We start from the raw sequence: 26,112 nt of genomic DNA on the forward strand, positions 1-26,112 counted from the left end.
AAGTGGTCCAAATCAAGCTGTTAGGTATTTAGGCATATGGATTCCTTGAGATAATGTACATATGATTAAATTAAATCAAATATGTCTGCAATACTTGAAGAAATCTCTCTTCATTGGGATAATTGAGTTTCTTCTTCGTGGTCTCTGCGAATCATACAAATGGGTTGTACTGCGCCTGCGCAGTGCCTTCGGAAACTTCTGGAATCACTAGGCAAAGTACACTTTGCAACATGTTGAAACTTTTTGGCGGTAACCCCGCCCATCCCCTATAAAACCTCCGTTCCCGCTCTTTTCCCCAGTTCCTTTTTTCCGCCGCGTTAGCTGCCACTAGGAACTTCGCTCTTCGGCTAGTTTAGGAATCACTGGAAAATCTGACCTCGGACCGTTTTTTTCGACTCTTCTCTGCCTGCCCCACGACTTGTTTTTTGGCTCACGACTCGGACTGTTAGACCTCGCACCTTCTTGCCCCTCGACTTGTCTCCTTCGCTCGTTGCTAACTCGGACCGCCTGACTTCGTTTTCCGGATCATGCCATCGGTGCCCTTTAAGAAGTGCTCCGTCTGTGGGGGTAAGATTCCCGGCCAGGATCCCCATTCGTCCTGTCTGTTTTGCCTGGGAGAGACGCACATTCCATCATCTTGTGCTCTCTGTAAATCCCTAACCCCTCAGGCGCGAAAAAATCGGGAGACCAGATTGAAGGCTGCGATATATACTAAGGTCTTCACATCAGGGGCCATGTCTTCGGTGGGGGTTCCCTCTTCTACTGTGACTCCCTTACCGACTGTCGCCGAAGCTCCAATCCAAGAGCCGTCGGATGACCCATCGGTGCTCGCTGTCGTCCTGGACCCCCTGGAACAGGGCCCGTCGGGAGAAGTCCCTCGACCCTCGAAAAAGGACAAAAAACATAAGAAGGGGCTCAAGGAGGGCCGCGATACTGCTAAGGACTCGAGCTCCCATAAAGGTTCTGCCTCGAGCTCCTCTGTCCCGAAGGCACCCACTTCCTCCACCTCGAAGTCGGGTTCTGCTCCGGGCTCTTCGGCTACCAAGGCCTTGACACCCTCCGACTCGACCAAATCACCGGCTAAGAAGGGCACCTCCTCTACATCTAAAAGACCCCGCACCTCCTCTTTCGAGAGAGATCATTCTGCAAAGCGGCGTCACCAGGATGAGCGGGACCCTCCTGCGACTCCCCGCACAGAGGTGCCACATAGTCGCTCAGATCCCGATCAGGAGCGAGCAGACACCAACCGGAGATCACCGGGCGCCGAGGATCGACCATCGGACCCTCGAATGGCATCATGGGCGTCTAGAAACTTGCTTTCCAGGTCTCTCCAATCTGACGACCGCCGTTCCGATCATCGCTTGGAGTCACCACTGAGGTCCCGGGCCGCACTCCCAGATCCGGTGTCTCCTATCAGTTCTAGGGACGACCGTCGCTCGCTCACTCCGATGCCCACCCGTACTCGTCGCGTGGCTTCTCCATCGCCATCTCGAGACAGGGAGCCGGAATACTACTATGATACAGAGACAGACAGATACTACAGGCTGGTCCCTCGAGATGATGAAGACTCTCTTTTTCAACCTCGGGACCGAAGACCCAAACCAAGGGCTGTTTCCAGGCCCTCCAGGGCATCAACTTTCTCACCCCGCCGGGTGGAGCCCTCTTCCAATCTGGAAGTTGTAGAACTCGAATCCGACGAGGAAACATCATCCCGAGCCCGTTATCGGCCCAGAGGCGACTCACTATCCTCCAGAGATGACGACTATCCATCTCTCAGGACTTCGCCCAGCCCGGGGCAGTTTCGCCGTCGGATGACGTCCGGACCTTTGCAGAGCACGTCATAAAGATGTCTAATGCTCTCGACATTAAGACCTCCCAGGTGGAAGACGAGGCATCTGATCCAATTGAGAGGCGGGTCCACGGCAAACTACCAACCCCACCGGCGATTCCTCTCCTTCCTTCGCTAGAAAAGTTGGCCAGGCGCTCCTGGGAAGCTCCCTCATCGACTTCATCCAACAACAGGAAGGTTGAGTCTCTTTACAGGATTTCTCCAACCACTCCGTCGTGGCTGTTTGGACATCCCAAACAAAATTCAGCCATTGTAGAGGGGTCCCGGCGCGCATCGACTCCGAAGGCCTCCCTCATGCCTTCAGACAGAGAGGCAAAAAAGATTGATGCGCTAGCCAAAAAGGCCTACTTCTCGTCAGCTCTGGGCATGCGAGTCGCCAACTACAACGCATGCATGGGAGCTTATATCCAATGGCTAATGGAGAAAATCTCCCCCCTGGTACCAGATCTTCCAGATGACTCTCAGACAATCCTTGCAGAGGTTCGCGATGAGGCCCATTCAATCGGAAGTTGGCTCATCACCTCGGCCAGGCACGCTACCGACTGCTCCGCGAAATCGATGGCGGCCGCCATAGCACTCCGTAGACACGCTTGGCTAAGGTCGTCGGACCTGAACCAGAACGCCCGTACGACCATCGAGGACATGCCGTTCGATGAAGAAGGCCTCTTCCATCGCGAGACCGATGAGAAACTCAACTTTAAATACAGAATGCGAACTGCTGCAAAAATGCACGGTATGTCCTCCTCCCCCCCAGTCATCTGCTCGTAAGCGCTTCACTGCGGTCCGCCAATGGTATGGCCAGGGCCAGAGGCCCTATCAGCAAGATCGGCCATTCCAACGCCAGGACCAGTCCAGGCAGCGATTTCCCTCTCAATCGTCTTCCTCCTCGGGCCGCCGGTCGGGGCCTAAATACAAAAAGAATTATAGGAGGCAAGAGGCAGACCAAAGTAAGAAAAGGTCCTGAAGAGACGCAGCGTACTCCGTCGCTCCCTCTGTTCTGTCTTTTCTTGACAGGCTGAGGCCCTTTACCACCACTTGGGCCTCCATTACCACCAATTCTTGGGCCCTCACCATCGTCTGTAGGGGTTATGCCCTTGAATTCAAAGAGCTCCCACCAACTGGAGCTTTCCTGTCTACATCCCCCTCAGACACCCTTCTCGACGAAGTACGCACTCTGCTAGCAAAAGGCGCTATCTCTCCCGTCGATCCCGTCGACATACCGAGATGCTTCTTTTCCCGTTATTTTACTGTCCCTAAGCCTGATGGAGGTGTCAGACCCATACTGGACCTTAGACAATTGAACACTTACCTGTCTTATCGTCGTTTCCGGATGGTAACGCTAGCCTCTATTTTACCTCTTTTGCAGCAAGACCTGTGGTTTGCAACCATCAACCTAAAGGACGCCTACTTCCATGTCAGCATCCGGGAGTCCCACCGCAGATTCTTGGCCTTCGCTGTCGGGACAGATGTCTACAGATACAACGTCCTCCCCTTCGGCCTGTCTATAGCGCCTCGTACCTTCACCAAGTGCATGGCACCCGTGATTTCTCATCTCCACCGCCGGGGCATGAGAGTCTTCCCGTACTTAGACGACTGGCTCTTCGTGTCTCCGTCAAGTCAGGAACTCCAACGACACACCTCAGAGGCGCTCAGGCTCTTAGGGGACCTGGGACTAGTGGTCAACCTCGACAAGTCTCAACTGCTCCCCACCAAACAGATAAAATTCATAGGGTCCATCCTCGACTCCAGCGACTGTATGGCATACCTACCTCCAGACCACTTTCGGGCCCTGGTTCAGGCCGTAAACCGCTGCACCGCCCGGAGACGACTACCAGCCAGAGACATCCAAGTAGCCTTGGGACACATGGCGTCAACGACATTCGTTACACCGTGGGCAAGGCTTCGGTCCCGACCTCTACAGTCATGGTTCCTGTCGGTGTTCGACCCAGAAAACGACCCCCCGTCTCGCAGGCTGACCATCCCGAGACCTGTCGCTCGATCCCTCCGTTGGTGGCTCGACTCCCGCAACGTGTGCGTCGGCATGCCCTTTTCGCTCCCCCAGCCAGAGCTGGTACTCACCACAGACGCATCCGAAGAAGGATGGGGAGCCCATGTTCGGGACTTGTGGGCCAAGGGCAACTGGTCGTTAGACGAGAGGACACTCCACATCAACGCACTAGAGCTCTTGGCGGTGGAAAAAGCTTTGAAAGCTTTCGAGTCATCTCTGCTACGAAAGGTCATCCAGCTCAGGACAGACAACACCACGGTGATGTACTACCTGAACAAACAAGGAGGCACCAGGTCTCACACCTTGCTGGACATCACCCTCCGGATATGGGACTGGTGCATCTCCCGGAGCATCATGCTTCAAGCAGTACATCTACCGGGCATCCAGAACTCTCATGCGGATCTGCTCAGCAGGTCTCCGACGTCCTGCCACGAGTGGAGGCTCCATCCAGAGACGGTACACGATCTCTTCACCAGATGGGGAACACCTCAGATGGACTTGTTTGCGACCGTGTACAATTCTCATTGTCCCCAGTTCTGCTCCCGGACGCCGAACGACGGCTCCCTCGGAGATGCGTTCGGGTTTCGATGGTCAGGGATGATGCTCTACGCTTTCCCCCCTTTCCCTCTGAACCTCAGGACAGTAGCCAAGATGACTGCGGACGCCGCCGACGCGATCCTGATCACGCCTTGGTGGCCGACACAGCCCTGGTTTCCAAACCTTCTTCACCTATCTCAAGCCAACTTTCTCCGGCTCGAGCCCAGGCCAGATCTCCTGACAGTCCAGGGAGGACGAGTCCGACACCCGGACATCGAGACCCTTCCCCTAGTGGCTTGGAGAATCCGTGCCTAGCACAGTTGTCAGCCCCGGTACGGAGAGTCATTTTAGCAGCCCAAAAGCCAGCCACCCAAAAATCCTATGGACTGAAGTGGAGAAAGTTTCTTCATTTCCTGTCAGACAGACATCTCTCACCAGACCAGGTAACGACGCCGCTGGTCCTGGAATTTCTGATGTCTCTAGTCGATACTGGACTATGCCTGACGTCCGTCAAGTGTTACCTGTCGGCTATCTGCTCCTTTTTTCAACTCGAAGGCAAGCCCTCTTTTTTCAAAGACCCTCTAATTAAAAGATTCCTGAGAGGATGTAATAATTTGCATCCTCAGGTGTCTCCACCGGCCCCGGCCTGGAGCCTCGATGTGGTGCTGGGGGCCCTACAGTCTAAACCTTTCGAGCCCTTGGCCACCACGGACATTAGACTTTTGACCTGGAAGACGGCTTTCCTGGTTGCCATTACCTCTGCCCGCCATGCGGGCGAACTGTGTGCCTTACGCCGGGACCAGCCCTTCCTGCGATTCCACCTGGACAAGGTGGTTCTCAGAACAGACATTACATTTCTGCCCAAGGTTGTCTCTGCCTTCCACATGTGTCAGGACATTGTTTTACCTACCTTGGCTCCGAACCCGACTACCGACACCGAGAGGACCCTCCATACCCTAGACGTTCGTAGGGCCCTGGCCTTTTATTTAGATAGGACTAAGGAACACAGCCGTTCCGACAGACTGTTCCAGTGCTATTCGGAACCGAAAAAGGGACTCCCGGTGTCGGCTCAGAGACTCTCGAAGTGGGTATCCAACACTATTGCTCTGTCCTATGAACTTTTGGGCAAACCTTTACCCACCAGGGTTCGCTCCCATACCACAAGGGCTGTAGCGGCCTCGTCTGCATTTCTGTCCGGGGTCCCTTTAGATGACATCTGTAAGGCTGCTGTATGGTCTCAACCTCTAACCTTAATCAAGCACTATAGGTTGGACACAAGAGCCAAAAGGGATGCTACCTTTGGGAGAACTGTCCTGCTGTCAGGGCTTCATTGACTATGGCATAACTGCCGGATTCAAAGATTGGACAGCGCGAGACTCGGGGGCTTACCTCTTGAGGTGGGATATGGTTTCCAAAGAGTTTATAAACAAACCGTACAACTGCTTTGGTTCTCAATTGTCTTTATTGATACCATTTATGTTGATGTTTTTCTGGTGTCATGACACTCCCTCCTCCACTGACTTTAGCTCGCCAGTCTCAACCCATTTGTATGATTCGCAGAGACCACGAAGAAGAAGGACAGGTTGCTTACCTGTAACAGTATTTCTTCGAGTGGTCATCTGCGAATACATACAAATCCCGCCCATCCTCCCCTCAGTGTCCTGCTCTCATTGGCTCATTCTGGTCGCCTTCACGGCGGAAAAATTGCGGAACTGGGGAAAAGAGCGGGAACGGAGGTTTTATAGGGGATGGGCGGGGTTACCGCCAAAAAGTTTCAACATGTTGCAAAGTGTACTTTGCCTAGTGATTCCAGAAGTTTCCGAAGGCACTGCGCAGGCGCAGTACAACCCATTTGTATGTATTCGCAGATGACCACTCGAAGAAATACTGTTACAGGTAAGCAACCTGTCCATCACTTAAATGAAGCATTTGGGATAAAGTTAATATACTTAAGATAGACATTCACCACATATATTGTATATATTTTGAGCTATCTCATTGTTTATTCCTCAGGTATATTTTCAGGAAATTAATACTGTACTTACTAAATTTATATGGAGATCTTCACCACTCCATTCTCACATAAAAAGATGAAGTTGTCATTTTTGGAGGGTGGATTTAATTTCCCATACATTTTAATAATAATTCTTGACTTGAATAAACAGTTGGTAGATACACCCCAATTCAGGTACAGCCCAATTCAGACGCTCCTCCTCATTTCTAACTCACTTCTTTCCATGGATCAGGGCAGGGAACAACAACAATTAACAGACACATCACGTGAGTTAAAACCCATCAATTAAAATACACATCAATTTAAAAGGACATGCATACAATTTAAAAGGAAAGATATACACATATTAAAACAATCTATATTTAAAATTCATCATTTAAAATTCACAATTTAAAAATCATCCGGGTAAGCCTGCCGGAAGAGACTGGTCTTTAATACCGTTTTTAATTCAGACAGTGTATTCTGCTGTCGAATCTCTTCCAGCAGGTCGTTCTACAGTGGTACCCCGGGTTACGAAAATAATTCGTTCCGCCGCCGCGTTCGTAACCCGAAATCCTTCGTAAGCCGAAAAAGCCATAGGCGCTAATGGGGAAAAGCCGCGATTTCGTGCGAAATAGCGCCGAAAAGCACCAAAAAAATTTTTCATAACCTGAAAAAACCTTCGTAACCCGGAACAGTTTTTTCCTATTGATTTTTTTTTGTATCCCGGGAATTTCGTAAGGCGGTGCTTTCGTATCCCGGGGTACCACTGTATAGTCTAAGGGCAGCTGAAGAAAAAGTCCTCTAGCTGACAGTTACTAACCTAGTCCTGGCTGACTGGAATAGTTGTCCGCCAGAGGACCTAAGCTTATGGGACAGAGTATATGGGAGAAAGCAATAGAAATAGCACTTACATTTCTATACCGCTTTATAGTGCTAAGCACTCTAAGCAGTTTACAATGTGTTACCCAATTGCCCACAACAAACTGGATACTCATTTTACTGACCTGTGAAAGGATGGAAAGCTGCGTCAACCTGGAGCCCAGCAGGGATTGAACTCACAACGTTTTGGCACCAGTACCAACATGTAACCACTGTGCCACCAGGGCTCTTGGTGATCCTGTAGGCCAGTGATGGCAAACCTATGGCACGCGTGCCAGAGGTGGCACTCAGAACCCTCTCTGTGGGCACACATGCTGTTGCCCTAGCACAGATTTTGCCACAGTTTCTTACTAGAAAGCCAGAGGGACGTGGCACTTTGCAATAAATAAGTGGGATCTGGGTTGCAGTTTGGGCACTCGGTCTGTAAAAGGTTCACCAACACTGCTGTAGGCAGTCCTGTAGGTAACCTCGACCCAAACCATGTAGGGCTTTAAAGGTAATAGCAAAAAACTTTGTATCTTGCCTAGAAACTAGTTGACAGCCAGTGGAGTGATTTTAATACTGGTGTAATGTGATTACTCCCGAATGTGCCAGTAATCAATCTGTCTGCCATGTTTTGAACTAGCTGAAGTTTCTGGACTTGGTACAGAAGTGGCCCAATGTCCAGCACATTGCAGAAGTCCAGCCTTGAGGTTACCAGTGCATGCATTACTATCTTTAGGTCCTTCAGATTTAGGTAGGGGCTCAGTTGACACAACTGTTAGTACCCTTTACATTTCTGTTGAATGTCATTTTACTGGTTGGGGTGGGGTGGGGGTTCAGTCTGACATCTAGCCATCTTTTGCTTGCAGAGCTGAAAAGAACAAATTTGCTAGCCCCCCGCCCCTGCTATAGCATGCTGATGAGAAGAGCCTGTGTGCTTTAGTCCATTACCTTTTTGCAGCTTGGCAGGTGTGAAAATCATTTTGATAATGTGAACATAAAGTTGTGGTCTGTTCTGTTTCCAGTAAAACAACTGTGTTAGTGTACATTTTCCTGTACATACTCCTCTTAGTTGCTATGGTACATTGCTCATTTATCCAAGTTTTCATATACAATATGAGCAGCATGATATTTCGTGCAAGGGATAAAATGGACAGTGCCCATGAAACATGTGACATATTGAATTTGTTATCCTTATAGACAAGAGTCCTGGTTTCTTTGCTGAAATAGACTGGTGTTGGCACTCCTTCGGAAACTGCTATTGAAGTGGTAGGATTCCACAAGCAGATAACAGAATTTGGCTTATGGCTGGATATTCATTGTGATAGGTTAGTCTGTGTCCTTGATTTTTGAAGATCTGTGTCAACACACCATGCAGCAGTAGACTGGGAGGAATTTGTAAGATGTAGAACAGCTTTCAAGATTGAATGCATTTTCCTTGACTGTGTATGCATTAGAATTAGCTTTAAAACTGTGTGTTCATACACTAGAGCTAAATATAGAGAAGTCCTTGATGGGAGACTTTCTTTTGAAAGTGGGCCTTGAGTCTCATGAGTATTTCTCACAACTGAACACTGCAAATCTACAGCGCTATCTAAATAATAATAATAACAACAACAACAACAACACTGTAGGATAAAAGATTTACTTCAGCAGTGGCTTCTCACAGGACTTTGGTAATAGTAGAAGAGAACATACCAAATGGCATGAAAACTTTTCAGCAAAATGCTAAGAAATTAAACAGTTAACATCTCTTAGTTCATCTGAAGTGAATAATCTTGGAAAACAGGTCCCCTGAAATTGAAAATGCTGCTGCAGAATTCCTATTTGGTTAATGAGTTAAAAACAGCTATCCAGGGCTTGATTCTAGCAAAGCGTACTTACTTGGCTTATATCACAAGAGAACTGGTTGAATAAGGGAGGCTTAAATTTCTCCACCTTGGTCCATCGGGATTGTCTGTATAGCAACAAATGAGACCTGGAGGACAGGAAGGCAGAGCTGCAGTGGTCTTTCATGATTCTATCTCCCCACCAGTCTGCTGGCGTTGGGGCATGTGAAAGTGGATGCCTGGAATAGAACTGGAGATTCTTTTGGCGTAGTGCCCACTCACTGCTCATCACGTTCCTAAATCATCAGGGTGGTCTCAGAGGTGGAGCTTGGGCTCCTTGTCTTTTACTGGGGGGGAGAAGGAGTCAACATTCATGCTCTGGCTGGCTGGTTCAGGACTTCCTTTTCAACATGAATCTGTCCAAATTGGTCACTCATTTTGAATGGGATATTAGTGATTCTGGAGTTCGGGATTTTTTTTCTTCTTCTGTTACAGATAGATTGCTATCCATTGGGAGATTAATTAAGACTGTCCACTCTAAGAGAATGATCTAGATGGCTTTCTCATGACTTGTGGAATTTCTTGCTGTCTCAGCAGATAATGCTGTCCAATAGCAATAGCAATAGCAAGTACATTTCCATACTGCTTATCAATGCACTTAAGCACTCCCTCAGTGGTTTACAAAGTGTAAGCTAATTGCCCCCAACAAGCTGGGTACTCATTTTTGCAACCTCAGAAGGATGCAAAGCTGAGTCGATCCTGAGTCCCTGGCTAGGATTGAACTCACAACCTTGTGGTGTGTGAGTGAGTGGCTTCAGTATAGGCATTTAACCACTGCGCTACCAAGACTCCCTAAAAGCCTTGGTTGGTCCCTGGAAAGCCAGGATAGTAGACATGATCACTTCTGACTGAAATTTCCAGCTGAAAATAATGAAAGAAGCTATTTGGTTTTCTAGGGAGCTGATGATGATGTAGCAAGTATCAATGGTGAACAGAACAACACTGAGAGAATACTTGGACCAGTTTCAACTAAGCATAGGCTAGCAATGATAATAGTGAAGGAATTGTTCTTCTCTGTCATCATATCTAAGCAGTGGAGCTGCTTTGGGTGGTCAAAGACATGTTACATTTTGGTTCCTGGAACAAGAATCCACTCATTTTGACTAAGCTTCAGGACACTTTGGGCCCATACAGACAGGCCAAAATAAAGCTGCTTCGGGTCACTTTAGAGGTATTCTGTTTAAATGATGCATGTGTCCTAAGAGGTGAGAAGCTGCGCCAAAGCCACACTCTAGTCTTAAGAACTGGAGCGCAGCTTTGGCACAGCTTCTGGCCTCTTAAGATGTGTGTGTTGTTTAAGCAGCATACCTCTAAAGTGGCCTGAAGCAGCTTTATTTTGCCTGTCTGTATGGGCCCTTTGTTAATAAAATAACTTGGATCCTTTCCAGCTAGTTAATACAAGTCCAGTAGATTTGGCCTTTCTTTGACCAATAATAATGGATACTTTTCAATAAAGCTAAGTTGGTAAGGAGAATGGAGAGAAGCAAGATTCTACTCTGCATAAAAAGGTGAGGTAGTAAGTGACCTTTGAGTTCACTATGAAGATTGCTTATTTGATAATTCTATACAGTATTCTATTATTGGGCAGAGTGCTAAAGTGCCAGGTGGTATCTCAGGTTCATGGATTAATTAAATTACCTGGCTCCATTTCTGATTGACTTCCAAGCCTGTCTGTGGGATTGAGACTGCTTTGGTCATCTTGGTGAATGGAACTCTACAGAGAGCTGTGTTTCTCTTGCTTCTTCTGCAAGACCTCTCAGCAGCTTTTGATACCATTGGCCATTGTATGCCTTAGGCCCATCTATCGGAGAGGGATTGGCTTAAATCCAGTTCTTCTCCCAAGGGGAGGATATCATTTGAATCATGGGAAGTTACACAAGTTGGACTTGCCAAGTTCCCTCTGATTTAATTGAGAGTAATAGTTAGATTTTAGCCATTATTTTATGGTCTCTTCAGCCCTTTCTGGATTGACCAGTTTATAGGCCAAATCTTTGGTCAGTGTGTCAGAATTTCATTTTATTCCCCATGCTGTTTTTTAAAATTATTTTCTCATTTAGATTTACAAACAAAAATGTATTAAAAAGTAGTTAAACTACCATACTGTTTTAACAGATACATGAAGCTGTTCGGAGAGTTTACCCAGGATTTACAAAATTGTTTCTCCTGGTATACTGATGACATCCAGCTCTAGCTCTCCTTTCCATCTTAATCCTAGGAAGTCATTTTGTTCTAAATTAAAACCTGAAATTATTGGTGAGCTGGAATATGGAGGAACAAATTGAACCTCTGTTGAAACAAGATAGAGCTTTCAGTGATAGGATGGATATATCCGTTTGGCAATTAATTGCCTGTGGCAATTAATTTTTGTTGCTACAGAGGAGGTTTTTAACTGGGTGATCATTGTTTTAGTCTGTGTCTCAATTTCACTTGTATCTTTTGGATTTGTTGTTAGCTATCATTCTTATGCCATTCTTGGGAGGACATAAGGGCAGAAATCTACTAAATACCTACTGTAAAAAAATTACAAGAGTATCTTTAAAACAAAATACTGAAATTGACACATTAATGTGTTTTTTGTTTTGTTTTAATTGTACATAGCATTTAAAGATGATCTAAATAAAGGAGGATTGGAACCTCTGGTGCAGATTTGCAGAGGGCACAAGCAGCTGCAACAGCAGGGAAGAATGGTCAAAAGTTTTATCTCTCTCTTCACCAGCAGGATCTTCTAACACCTTCCTTCCATGAACAGAAGGTGCCCTTCCCTTTGTATAGCAGAAAAGTCTGGATCCCACCCAGTTTCCCCACAGCATTTTGGCAGCTAGTTATCACATAGCAAATGCCTCTTGTAAATGCTAGTATAAATAAACATAAAGAATGAGATACCATCCAAAATGGCTATCTGCTTAAAATGAAAAATTATAGTTAACAATAGAAGCTTATGTGAGGTTTGAAGTGTAGAGGTTAAAATGTTGATTCATTTCTACAGCTAAACAAGATATGCTACCTTTTACATATACTTTTCACTTTCGCCTCCTCAGCCACTTGACTTTTTCAAATTGCTAATGGCCATTTAATTATATTTTGTGTCTGCTCTAGTGCTGAGTATGCAGATAGATCGTGCATTAATAAGCATGTTATTATAGTGATTCATGCTAGCCTTGAGAGAGATGTTTAAAATTTTATATTTTTAAAAAATTAACTGAGAAAGCATCTGACTGGAAAGGATTTTCTTGTTTATACTTGATAAATTGTAAAGTATGCCACAGTTTTTGCAGACCTAACAGCCCACAAAAATAGTACTGCGATCTTGAATAGTATAGCAAAATAAATATGTTAAGGTTCTTGAAGATTCTGGGAAGTTTTGCTCCATAAAGTGCATGTATTTGCCATATTGTAAATGATATTGGTGTGGTCCTCATTGTGGGAGAGGGGAATCCTATAGGAGTTCTATTTTAGTGAGACATGTGCAGGATATTTCCTACATAAAATGTTGCAACACTACTAGTTGTTGGACTGTCTGGTAAAGTATTGCCGATTTAGGTTGACTCTCCCTTATTCGAAATGCTTGGGACCATTTGGATTTTAGAATTTGATCTTGGAGATGGGACCCATGTCTAAACATGACATTCATCTGTTTTGTATACAGTTTATCCATATAGCTTGAAGGTATTTTTTATACACAATATTTTTAATAATTTTGTGCATGAAACAAAGTTTGTGTATAATGAATTGTCAGAAAACAAAGGTGCCACTTTCTCAACCATTCATGTGGACAATTCTGGATTTTGGAATATTTTGGATTTAACAATGCCAGATCAGAGAGACTCAAACTGTACTATAAAGCATTGCAGTTGCTTGAATATCAATTTTATATCATGAGCTAACATTTTATATACATAAAATTCAAAACAGTAAAGATGATAACTTCTCATGACTCTGTTACTTCTTATAGGAGGATCCTTTAGTTTGTGAAAAGCAACTTGCTTTGGATTGCAAGAAGCTGAGCTTCTAACTGATTGGAAGTTAACAGATATTATGTTTACATATTGCCCTTTCTTTCTCATCATATACTGTAGGTGGCATTTCTGTGGAATAAATAGTTTTACATAACATCAATTGGAGAGAGACAGCACATGGACCAGTGCAAGCATTATTTGAATATAATATGTGTTAAGTGTGGGAGAAATGAGGTGGTAATACACAGAGAATTTAAATGAGAAGTTAGGAAGCAACATGGTGGATCCTTCAGTTTGAATGGGCTGCTTGATAAATATCTTGATCTGTTAGCTGTAGCTTTGGATTTGTTATCTTATCTGTCTGTTAGACATGAGTTGTCTCTCTTAATATAAAAAATGTACGTACTGCTATATGTTGTAGATTTGTGCTGTTGCAACCTTCTCCAATCAGATGTCCTTCAAATTTGCTAGACTCCAGTTTCCATCATCCTCCAACATGGAGCCAGAACCTGTGTGTGTGTGTGTGTGTGTGTGTGTGTATTGAGAGATTATGTGAGACTTGCTTATAGCCTTTATACATTCTGAAATTTTTAATAAAAAATGTACTTTTGCCCAATTTTGCAAATTAGGTAGTGAATATATAATTTATCATAGGATCTTCTGAAATATATTTTATCCAAAGATTTTTTATAGCGTTAGTCTTTTAACAAAAACTGAGAGCTGTGTCATTAAATTTCATGTATAATGGTTACTCATGGTAACAGAATGTTATTCAAAGCGTGTACTAATTTTTGAAAAATGGTTAGGGCTCAAAAGATTAAAATCTGATTAATTGTATGACTACAGTAGTTTTTCTTTTAGTCATCACAATGAAAATATGTTGCTCACTTTCAGTACTTGCCATACTTATGAAACTGAAAATTTTAAAATTTCTGGTTCTTTGATTACATGGACGTGCTGCGGAGATAGTTAATTCCATGAGTTACCAACATTTCAAGAACATGATATCTATTGAATGAACAAAATAATAATTGCTTCCTGTACATTTTAGATGTACCTTTTAAAATTTTTGGAAGCACATCATCATGAACTGTATTTTCTCTTTTTCTACAGGTAGAGAGAATTGTTGATAAAAGGAAAAACAAGAAGGGGAAAACGGAATATTTAGTGCGATGGAAAGGCTACGAAAGTGAAGATGACACGTGGGAACCAGAACAACACCTTGTGAATTGTGAGGAATATATACATGAATTCAATAGGCATCACAATGAAAAGCAAAAAGAAAGCACATTAACAAGGACAAATAGGACATCTCCAAATAATGCAAGAAAACAAATTTCTAGATCTACTAATAGTTCTTTTTCAAAGACCTCGAAATCCTTAGTTATTGGAAAGGACCATGAAGCAAAAAACCAATTGTTTGCTAACCAGAAGTTTAGGAAAAACAACACTCCTCTCTCTGGTAGAAAAAATCTGGACCTTTCGAAGTCAGGTATTAAAATTCTTGTGCCCAAAAGTCCTATTAAGAGTCGGACAGCAGTGGATGGCTTTCAAAATGAAAGTCCTGATAAGATGGACCACATAGAGCAGGATCAGGAGGATTCTGTGGCACCAGAGGTAGCAGCAGAGAAACCTGTTGGAGCTTTATTAGGACCTGGAGAAGAGCGTGCTCGAATGGGGAGCAGGCCAAGGATACATCCGTTAGTGCCACAATTGCCTGTGCCAGTAACAGCTACCATTGCATCAACATTAACCTTAAATGGAAAAGGTAAGTGTATGTGCATGCTTAGTAATTTGGTAAAGGACAAATTTGTTTAGCTTATTTCTTCTAGTAACATATTTGTTGTTTTGACATATTTCAATGCTACACATAATATCTCTATATTTTTGATAAAGGGTATAAAACCATTTCATTTGTTATTTTCTTTTCTGAGATGTGCAACTCCTATTTCAAAATAAAATCATATATATGTCTTGAGGCACATTCACTCATTCCATTATTGCATTTTTTTTACTTGTTTTCCTTACAGTTCCTGAAATTAGGACAAAATAAACTATGATTCATGGATGTTGTGATCTATTATAATTCTGTGGAAGGATTTGTTTCTATTGGCAGATCTAAGGGTGCCATCCCAGAACTTGCACCAGGAGAAAACATTTCAGAGCAGCTTTACTGTCAGTTCTGAGGGTTTCGGGGAGGGGGGGGGTTAAAATCCTGTCAAACTATTGGACACCCACTAGTGCAATGTAAATTGTAGGCCAGAATTCACTTTAAAGCCCTCTTCAGTTGTATTGGTCTTCTGTTGATATACTGAGATTATGATATCTGTATAGAAGTATTTTTTTCATATAATCTGTCAGTAGTTCTTCCTACCCTCTTTCTGCCGCACTTGTTTTTTTCTCATTGATCTAGGTCTGTTTGTTTTTCAGTCTCTTTGTCAAGAGTGAATATTGTGGAGTATATATTAATCAAACGGGACTGATTGTTGAGGACATAATTTACAAGAGAGATTAGTTATCTGACAGATTGTAGTCTTGCAGTGCTCCTCTAAAGTTGTTACAGAACTTGGTTCCTAATGAATGGATAAGTGAAAGCCAAACTTGCAATCCTAAATACACTTAATTGTAGTAATTCCCATTGCATACAAGGCAGTTGACAGCTGAATAAGATGCTTATGACTGTTGTTGCTGTTGATGTTGTTCTTTTCAATTAGTGAAGCAATTTATAGAAAATAAAGCTTCCCCCCTCTTTCATGAAACACTTTATTTTTGTGATTAATATTTGGGTACCACTTTGATATTGCTTATATGCAAGAAAGTTTAGATTATAGCCTTTATTTAACCAGTGCAGCAACCTCATATTGAATTTAGTGTAATTCTGGGTATGCTTGCTTAGACATGAAGCCCACTGTATTCATCAGGGGTTACACTCAAGCTACCCTTTGACTTTTATTGAATAAGCCCCATTGAACAGAGGGGACTTGCTTCTCAGCCAAATGAATAGGATTGAGCTTCGCAATCTATTTGCTACTGTTGCAAAAGGCATAGTGTAAATAAAAATGTTTTGTTGCCATTACTTCACAAACGTTGTTTTTAAGAAACAGAATTGTTTTTAGTCTTAATATGTTTAGAATGTATGTGATAGACCTAGAAAAGAGTTCAGCTGAATAAAGACATCCTGCAAGAATTTCACAATAAGTCGGGAACGACTTGTAGGCACACAACAATAAGAATGCAGTGTGCAATGTGTTGACAGAACAGTACGTCTCTAGACATAAGACTTGATAAGAACTTAAAATTCTTTATCCTAGAAGTGATCATATTTTTTCAGATTTACAACTTAATACAAAGTTTTATTTCTGTTGAAATTGTATAAAATTGAACTATGAGATGATCAAATTCCACTTTAAAGAGAACACAAGGTTTATGAAGCAACAATCCTAGAATCACAAAAATTCTCCAAAGATTCAAATAAATGTTTCTTCTTGGGACACCTATTTTATTCTGACAGATGAAAGGCAGCAAACTGATTAATTTTAATTAATAGTAATAAAAATATTTAAAACACTTTACATGCATTATTTAGTACTAGTCTTTACATCACTGTAGTATGACCTTCCACATCATAGCAGTCGAAGTAGTCTGCTAGATTACAAGCTTAATTAATACCACCCTAGTTAGCATGGGTCATTGACTAAAATAGTTGGGTTGGTGCAATTAATAATATGCTGAGGGTACCAGTTAGAATCATACAGTTAGAAGAGACCTCAGGGACCATCAAGTCCAACCCTCTGCCATGCAGAAATACACAATCAAAGTATCCCTGAGAGATGGCCCTCCAGCTGCTGTTTAAATCCTCCAAAGAAGGAGACGCCAGCACATTCTGGTAGCATATTCTACTGTTGAACAGCCCTTACTTTCAGGAAGTACTTCCTAATGTTAGGTGGAATCTCTTTTCCTGTAGTTTGAATCAATTGCTGTGGATCCTATTCTTCAGAGCTGCAGAAAATAAGTTTACTCCATCTTCAGTATGATATCTTTTAAATATTTAAACAAAGCCATCATATCAAACTTCTCTTCTCCAGGCTAAACATTCCCAGTTCTCTAAATCACTCCTTATAGGGCATGGTTTCCAGACCTTTTAACATTTTGGTTGCCCCTCCCCTAAACACGTTCCACCAGGTACACATCCTTTTCAAATTTTGATGTCCAGAACTGGAAACACTATTCCAAGTGAGGCCTGGCAAAAGTAGACTAGAGTGGCACCATTACTTCCCTCAATCTAGCAACTATATTGATGCAGCCTAGAATTGCATTGGCCTTCTTAGCAGATGCATCACACTGTTGACTCATGTTTAACTTGTGGTCTACTAGGATTCCTAGATCCCTTTCATATGTAGTCTTATTAAGACAGATGTCCCCCATCTTATATCTATGCATTTAATTTTTCTGCCTAAATGTAGTATCTTACATTTCTCCCTACTGAAATTCATTTTGTTAGTTTGAGCCAGCTTTCTAATCTATTAAGGTCATTTTGAATTGTGATCCTGTTCTCTGGGGTCTGGGGTATTAGCTCCCTTCCTGATTGGATGTCATCTGCAGATTTGATGAGCACACCCTCTATTCCTTCATCCAAGTCATTGATAAAGATGTTGAATAGCACTGGCCCCAGGACAGAAGCCTGTGGCATCCCTCTAGTCACTTCTCTCTAGGATGAAGAAGAGCTATTGCTGAGCCCCCTTTGAGTTCAGTCAGGCAACCAAGTACAAATCCACCTAACAGTAGCATTGTCTAGGCCAAACTTTACTAGCTTTTTTGCGAGAATATTGTGAGGGACCTTGCCAAAAGCCTTACTGAAATTAAGATATGCTACATCCACAACATTCCCTTCATCTACCAAGCTGGTAATTTTATATTTTAAAAAAGGAGATCAGATCACTCTGGCATGATTTGTTTTTGATGTTGACTTTTTGTGGTTATGGTATTTCTTTCTAGGTGGGAGGAGAAATGATTCAAATGGCTTTTCTAAGACTATCCACTAACCACTAAACACACCAGTTTTCAAAATAACTAACTATTGACTAATCTGGTCAACAAGGCAAATTCAGTATACTGTTCAGAAGGCCTGTCAAAATCCTTACCAAGAGAAACTGTATAGTTTCAATTCTAGTTTCACAGATGTGTTGAATCCTAATGAAACCATGTTGCTTATTGTAAGTAGGTTGTACATGAAAGCCAGCTGAACCCTGTATACACATTAGAAAGGAATTCAGATTGGCTGTAATAATTCAAAATTTGAACACTTATGACGGTTGTAAAATACTACATTTGTAGAACCCTGTCCTCCCTTAGATGCAGAAATTAATTCTTAATTGTTCTTTCTTTTCTAATTAATTAATTAATATATGCTTAATACTTTGCAGTTGGCCCTCCACATTTGCAGCTTTGATGTCTGAGGATTTGATTATTTGCAATTTTAATTAATATGTTCTCTCTAGGAATCTCTAGGTACTCTAGTGTAACTCTGCCAAAAGTTGTACTGGAGAACCTAGAAGTTCCTAGAGAAAACACTTCTCTAGGCGTGTGTAGGTCCTCCAGCATGATTCTATAATCAACTTCTGGCAGATGTTGACCTGAGTTGCACTGGAGGACTTGGAAATTCCTAGAGAGGTGTTATCTCAGCTAAAAGGAGTACAGTAGTATTTTTTTTTAATTTGCTGTTTTTCCACATTCACTAGGGAAGTGATGGCGAACCTATGGCACGTGTGCCATAGGTGGCACTCAGAGCCTTCTCTGTGGGCACACATGCTGTTGCCCTAGCACAGAGTTTGCCAGAGTTTCTTACTAGAAAGCCAGAGGGATGTGGGGTCTGGGTTGCAGTTTGGGCACTCGGTCTGTAAAAGGTTTCTTAACTCCCCAACCCCAGCGAATGTGGAGGGACCACTGTACTTTCAATAGTGCTGTACAACACTCAAGTGTTTGAAACATTTCACATATATTATGCAAAATTAGGAATGTATTATTCTCAAATTACAGTTTCAAGATTGAGGCTGAGAGAGATTTAGTTCAATAATAACTTCCAAATCATGGTTAAGAATTACTTATCTCCTTTAATTCTCCTGTTTTGGTATGTTTGTTTGTTTTTTATTCTCACTTCACATTCTATGCTTTTATCAACTCTCCAAAAGGTAAAAATGAAATGAGTTATTTTATTTTGAATCCTACACACACACATTTTATGGACTTGGTTTTTGAAAAATAATGCTTTTGTAATCCTTTGCAATTTCATGGAGAATATTTAAACACTGGCAAAATGCTTTGATTTCCCCAGTCTTCGGCTGCTTAAGTCTTCTGCTTCTTAAACCAGATCTTCCTCATTTAATGAAACTTCCCCTCAGCAGAATATAGAGAGAAGGGGGAAACTGGAAATCTGTAGCTTGTATTGACTCCAGACAATCTTCTGTTGGAATTTTATTTTTTATGCTCCAGGGACCGCTCTTGCAGGCAAAAATAGCAAAGAGCTTTGTGCAAATGCTTCCTGACATCATAGGTCCAGTGCCCAAAGAAATGTTGCTTGAAGAACACTAGGAAGTCAACCTTTCAGAATGTTTAGCAGTTTATAGCTGCTGCTTGAATCCATTCATTCCGTTTTCAGTGGTTGCAATGTTTAATTCACATGGTTTTGCACTCAGTACTATTTTTCATTGTGATAAATGGAAATAAATCTGTGCAGCTGTGTTCAGCTTAGTATCTGGTATCAGCACAGGTGGCATCCTACTACTCTGCCTATGTACAGAGAGAGAGAGAGAGAACTGGATTCCTTACTTGCTCTCCCATCCTCTCTAACTACTGTTATCTAGTGTTTCTGGTAAGGGATTCCACTTTCTGTGATGTATTACTCTCTGATTCAGCAGTATGTCATTGTCCTCTTCTTTGGTTTCTAGTAAGTTCAGCTTTTAGTTCCCAGTCACAATTTTGAAGGACAAGCATGGTTGCAGGTAGTGTTGCTACCTGCAAATGGCTGCTCCTTAGCAGATAGTCAGTCCCGTTATTAAGAGACAAATTCACAGGAAAACTATATATAACAGCGTAATGGCTATAATAAAATAATGATAGTATTTAATTGGTGGACTAAAAATGGAAATTATGAATAGCACTTCATTGGATGGATGTCTTTTTAAAATTCCTTAATTGTTAATCTAGCACTTGATATAAAACCAACTCCTCTTTGAACCTGTAAGTCTCTCTGTAGGTATGTTTTCACGTATTTGCATATGTAACTATTTAGTATTATTGATATGATAGCACAGCCAATTTTCTTTTTGTCCTTCTGCCACTGAGAGCCATTGTCTCTCAGGGAAGGTGGTAACACATACAGCAGCTATTTAGAGGGCATAAGTGATTTAAATATTAATGTAGATTATTTAAGTGCCTCTAGGCCTTTTGGAATAATGGTTAGCTTCCCCTCAATCTTGTTATCCCCTATATAATTCCATATGCTGGCACAAAAATTAGACCTAGCTTAGACATTTATTGTTTAAAGTTTCTTTACCATTGTTCTGAATTAGTCAGAGGTGGTTTTGGTTTTCAGTTGAAAACTGAAGAATATAATTTACTGTGGTCATGAGGGTATTTCAAAAACCTTAATGTGAACATATCACAGAAGTGCTTATCAGTAGAAGCTGGTAAGGGAGCTTTTTCTAAAGCACTTGTTTTCTAAAAAATATGGGGCTAATAAGGAAAAGTTTAAAAGGAAACACTACAGAATTTATTCTGTTAAGATCTATCCATGTAGATGGTTATCTTGAGACTTGTTTAGACAATGCTTTGCCCCAAATTGTATCCAGGGAGAGTCTGAGACAGAGAGTGTATCTACACTGTAAAATAATGCAGTTTGACACCACTTTAACTGACCTGGCTCCATCCTGCAGAATCCTGTGGTTTGTAGTTTTGTGAGGCACCAACACTCTTTGGCAGAGAAGGCTAAAGACCTTGTAAAACTACAAATCCCAGGATTTCACAGAATAGAGCTGCAACGTGTTAAGTGGTGTCAAACTGCATTATTTTTACAGTGCAGATGCACCCTAGTCTCTTTTCAGCATAGGGAAAATGAATGTCTGAAACAGGGAAGTCCTGTATTTGTTGAAACTCAGATTCTCCATCATTCTGCCAGATAAGGTGGGTGAATGTAATGTATTTCTTCCTGTTTGAATGAACAAAAATGGGTAAAAAAGAAGACAAAGTAGTAATGTTGATGAGAAATCATAAAATTACAAATCTTAATGAAGTATTAACTAGAATACAAGACGTTAAAGAAAAAGTTGATTTTTTGTGTCATTCCTGAAGACAAGTAGCCTAATTCAGTGCTTCTCAATTATTTTCTGTCATGCCCCCCCTAGGAAGAAGAAAACATTTCACGCCCCCCGCGCGACTGTAAATAGTATCATTTGTCTTGTTTCCAACAAGCCTCAATGATAATTCCCGAAAATGTTTGTCCAAAACCCGCTGAATCCCCCCAGATCACATGGAATATTCAGTCACAATTCCTGGAAAATTCCCATAATGTTAAAATGGCAGATGTTTTGCAAATAAATGTAAATATAATTGAATAAAAATAATTGTAACTTATTTCAACTCTCAAAATCACCATTGAACCAAACAAAGAATGTTTCAGTCCTTTAAAGATATTTATTTTGACATGAAGGGAGTCCAGGAAGCTTTGTGCCAAATAGAAACATGTTCGGCTGCAACCGCACTGCAGAAATAAATCCAGTTTGACACCCTTTTAATTGCCATGGCTCAGTGCTAGGGAATCCTGGGAATTCTAGTTTTCGGAGACATTTAACCTTCTCTCTCAGCAAACTCTGGTGTGACAACAAACTACAATTCCCAGGATTTCATAGCACTGTGCCATGGCAGTAAAAACGGTATGAAACTGGGATGTCTCTGGAGTGAAGATGCAGCCTGAGTTAGGTCCAGGACACACTGCAGAAATAAACCAGTTCAAGACCACTTTAGGTGCCCTGGCTCAGTGCTATGGAATCCTGGGAAGTGTAGTTTTGTGAGACATTGAGCCTTCTTTATCAAAAAGAGCTCTGGTGCCACAACAAACTACAATTCCCAGGATTCCCTAGCACTGAGCCAAGAGAGTTAAAGCGGTCACAAACTGTATTATTTCTGCAGTGTTTTGGACCTTCGTTATTAAAAATGCTCAAGGTCCAATCCATACTGCAGAAATAATCCAGTTTGAGACTGCTTTAACTGCACTGCCTCAGTGCTAGGGAACCCTGGGAATTGTAGTTTTGTGAGAAAGAGCTCTGGTGCCACAATGAACTACAATTCCCATGCATCTGAGGAAATATGTCCTACATTCCAACCTTCTGTCCAGGAGGAATTCCAAAATGCCCTCCATTTACTAAGATGCATGCCTTGATAAGGTCCACATTGCAGTTTGAGTTTGAGACTGCTTTCACTCCCTTGGCTCAATGCTATAGGATTGTGGGAACTGTAGTTTTATCCTTTTCTGACAGAGAGCTCTGCAGTGTGTTTTTGACCAAAGTGGTCTCAAAAGTGGTATCAAACTGAGTACCTTTATTTATCCTCCTCTCAGCCTCAGCCAACGGCCTCCTCCTTTCCCGCCCAAGCAAGGGGCAGCCTCTCGGGCGGTTGACAGGGGCGGTCCCTCCCAAAGGAGGAGGAGAAGGACTGGAGCCTGGCCCTGGCTGCTCTCCTGCCCCAGAGAGGCGCCTTCTTTCCCTTCAGAGGAGCCCCTCTCGGCCATTGCCTCCAGCGCAGAGCCTCCTCCTTCTTCCTCCAATGGCCTGGGTTCCCGCTCACTCCGCCGCTGGAGAGGCTCCCCTCCATGGCCCACTCGGCCCCTCTGCCACCGCCGCCTCCCGCAGGGCTCTTGCGAGGAGGACCCAGCCGCCGCCAGCCCATTCTGGCCTATGGCGCATGGGGCCCTCTTCCAAGTAGGTGGCCCCCCTTTATGGAGCCTCGCGCCCCCCCGGGGGGCGCGCCCCACTATTTGAGAAACACTGGCCTAATTGTTGTTGGTTTTTTAAAATATGTTTTTAAAATAAGCAGTTAGACTGATAAGGAAATTAACTAAGGGAGAATGCAACAATGTGTTCAATTAAAGAACAATAATTATGTGACATCATTAAAGAAAGCTTTGCGAAAGTATTGCTTAGAAGATCTGAATCTGGAAAACATAATAGTTTGCACTGAAGGTGGAGCAAATATTCCAAAGCCCCCTTGAACATAAAGCTATCTTGAATAATCTGATTAAAAGTTAGAAATAGCATGTAGATATTAGTAACTATTGCCAGAGGTATTGCCTCTATGGGGAGACATACTTCAACAACAACACTGCCAGCTTGCAGGCCTTTTCTGTTAAATTCAGAACCCTGTACATTAGGGGAATAACTTTTATTTGATGTCTAGCAAGATCCCAGGCAGTAAGTGGCTTCTGAAGATATCTCTGTGGCTGAGATGGTAAGTGGTATCAGAATGAGGATCTAAGTAAGCTGCAGGTCAGTGGCTGTTGGATATTTGTCATTGCAAGTAAGAAATGGCAGGATGTTCACATTGGCAGATAGTCAGTAAATGGTTGCGGGATAGTCCTTTAAATAAGCCAGAAGTAAGTGAGGAAAGGGGAGAGACTGAGAAGGTGATAAATCCTAACTCCCAGGGAGCAAGAAAAGATAAAAACAAAACCATTGAAGAGAAAATGTCTGAGGCATGGAAAGATGTACCCAATCAGCCCCTTCCTATGCTTACCCTTGACATAGTAGAAGGCTTCTCTGTCCTATCTCTCCCCACTTCGACCAGCTGATCTGTGAGTTGGGACTAGCAGCCCTCCATACTTTCCCATTCAGTAACATAGGGGAAGTTGGTTCACTCTTCCTTTGAACTTTCTACCTCTGCTTTCTGGCTCCTCTCCTTTAAATCAGGCTTTGTTTTTTATTGGCTTCCTAGCTCCTCCTTCCTGCAGAGATAAGTAGCTGGTCATCATTCACAACTAAGACCAGGAATCTGAGCAGGCAGGGTGGTGGTTCTTACTTATTTATTTGTTTGTTTGCTGCCTTTCTCCTAAATTGAACCCAAAGCAGCTCACAAAAGATGCTGGCGACTTCTATTCTTCCACATATTGTGAGGAAAAACAAAGCAAAAGGTGTAGGTGGGTTGATGGAGAGAAGTTGTAAAGGTTTTAGAGTTTTGAACATTTGTTAAGAGTGCAGACTTGCAGCATGCAGATTCCCTCAAAATTGTTAAAACCTGAGGAAGGGAAAGACCCATCGTGTACTTCTGCAACATTTGAATATTTATTACAAAATTCTGGCATTAGTTTTGCCTTCCAGATGAATGGCTTCTTTTCAATACATTCATCCTGATGAGACTGGATTTATTCAGGAATAGCAACTGTCAAATGTATATAGAGTTATTCATACTATAGCTGTAGATAAAGAGGCAGTCTTATATAGCTTTGGTATTTGGGGGCATAGATAAGAAATATTGATTAGATATCGTATTCATTGGCTACTTTTGAGTTTAGGGAATAACATTTAGCAGATGTAGGTAACTTGAGATACAGTCCGCCCTCAGTAACCATGGACTTGCCATGGACTTGCCATCCTAAAAATGTAGCCTTTCAGAAGACATAGCACCATTTTGAAACAGTTGCAATTTGTGTAATCAATTGCTGGGTTGTTTTTAAAAGCTTATCACTCTTGTTGCATAGCATACTGGAGGCTTTTTCTCACCTGAATTAAATTTCTGATCACCACTTGCAACAGATTTTATATGGGAAAAGGAAGAATATATGAGACTAACCTAAGAACTTTTCCCTCAGGTGTACCTTTTGTATTTACAGCTGCAATTCAAGGTTATGCAAAAAGGGCACTCCTGGTGACTGCTGTATTAACAGAAATCTGTTCCTTTGGGAGGGCTTCACAGAGCATGTACCAAAAGCATTTGAAGAGCTTATTAATTTTGTTGGCCAGAATTACATCTGCATTTAATTTTTTTGATACCTTCAGAGTTGATGATACTCATATTTTCAGAGCAGCAGTACCTATGGTACAGGATGTGGGTTCTGCTTAGACACAAAGCAGAGTGAGGCCACAAGCATGGATTGTTCTGTGTGGGGAGTAGGAGAGAATACAGAAGTGAGTATTGTGTATACTCTTGTACAAGTCTAGAAATCTTAGTCAAAAAATTGACCCCAAAAACCGAGGTTGACTTATCTGTGAGTTAGTGTAAGTACGCCACCTTAAGTCTTATAACAAAAATTTTTTTAAAGGAAGCACCCACTTTTCTGAATCAAGTAGCAAAAGGCGAGAGCTTAGTCTGTCCCAGGAGAACCTAAAAGGATCATCAACCCCTTCTACTGTCTCCACTGTGATGCTGCTTCTGACCTTTTTGAATGCCTGGACAGGAAAATGTCAGTGGCAGAAGCAGATCTTTGGTGCTTGTCCTCAAAGGTTTACTGAGAGGACTCAGGCTTTGAAAAATTTGAATAAGATATTTATGCATGTTACTCAGCTTTTGTGGATTAAAATCAGGCACAGTTATCACATTAAAGCTAAAAATTATAATCACTGCTAACACAATTGTCATTTTCTTGCCTTAGTCTTTTCTTAGCCCCACTGGAATCTGATCGCCACCCCAACACATTGCACAGCCACTGTTTACAGTTGTTCTCTCCTCATCCATCCAGCCATCAGAGTAGGCACAAGCAGTTATGCCTGATGAAATTTTTCCTTTGCTTCATTGTTTACATCCTTTGCCCCTAAGTTTTACCCTCAACTTATCCGTGAGTCATATCAAAATCGATCAAGTTTGGCCCCAAAACCTGTCCTCAACTTATACATGAGGTCAACTTATAGCTGAGTAGATAGCTTGTATCTATTTAATATTAATGGCATCTCTTATGAGGAACCAGTCCATCTGATATCAGCAAATATGATATATTACAAAGTGCGTAAGTGTGAGGGCATGAGTCCTGATCTTAC

General features: G+C 42.4%; 1 protein-coding gene across 1 annotated transcript in view; it reads left to right on the plus strand.

Moving 5' to 3' along the window:
- CDYL (chromodomain Y like) overlaps positions 1-26,112 on the plus strand; it is a 172,618-nt gene that overhangs the window by 75,421 nt on the left and 71,085 nt on the right. Inside the window, exon 2 of the mRNA XM_042462464.1 lies at positions 14,210-14,864. Within this exon, the coding sequence (XP_042318398.1) occupies positions 14,210-14,864 (655 nt within the window). The remainder of the gene's footprint in view (positions 1-14,209; positions 14,865-26,112) is intronic.

Source organism: Sceloporus undulatus, chromosome 4 (genome assembly GCF_019175285.1).
Source record: "Sceloporus undulatus isolate JIND9_A2432 ecotype Alabama chromosome 4, SceUnd_v1.1, whole genome shotgun sequence".
Taxonomy (NCBI): Eukaryota; Metazoa; Chordata; class Lepidosauria; order Squamata; family Phrynosomatidae; genus Sceloporus; species Sceloporus undulatus.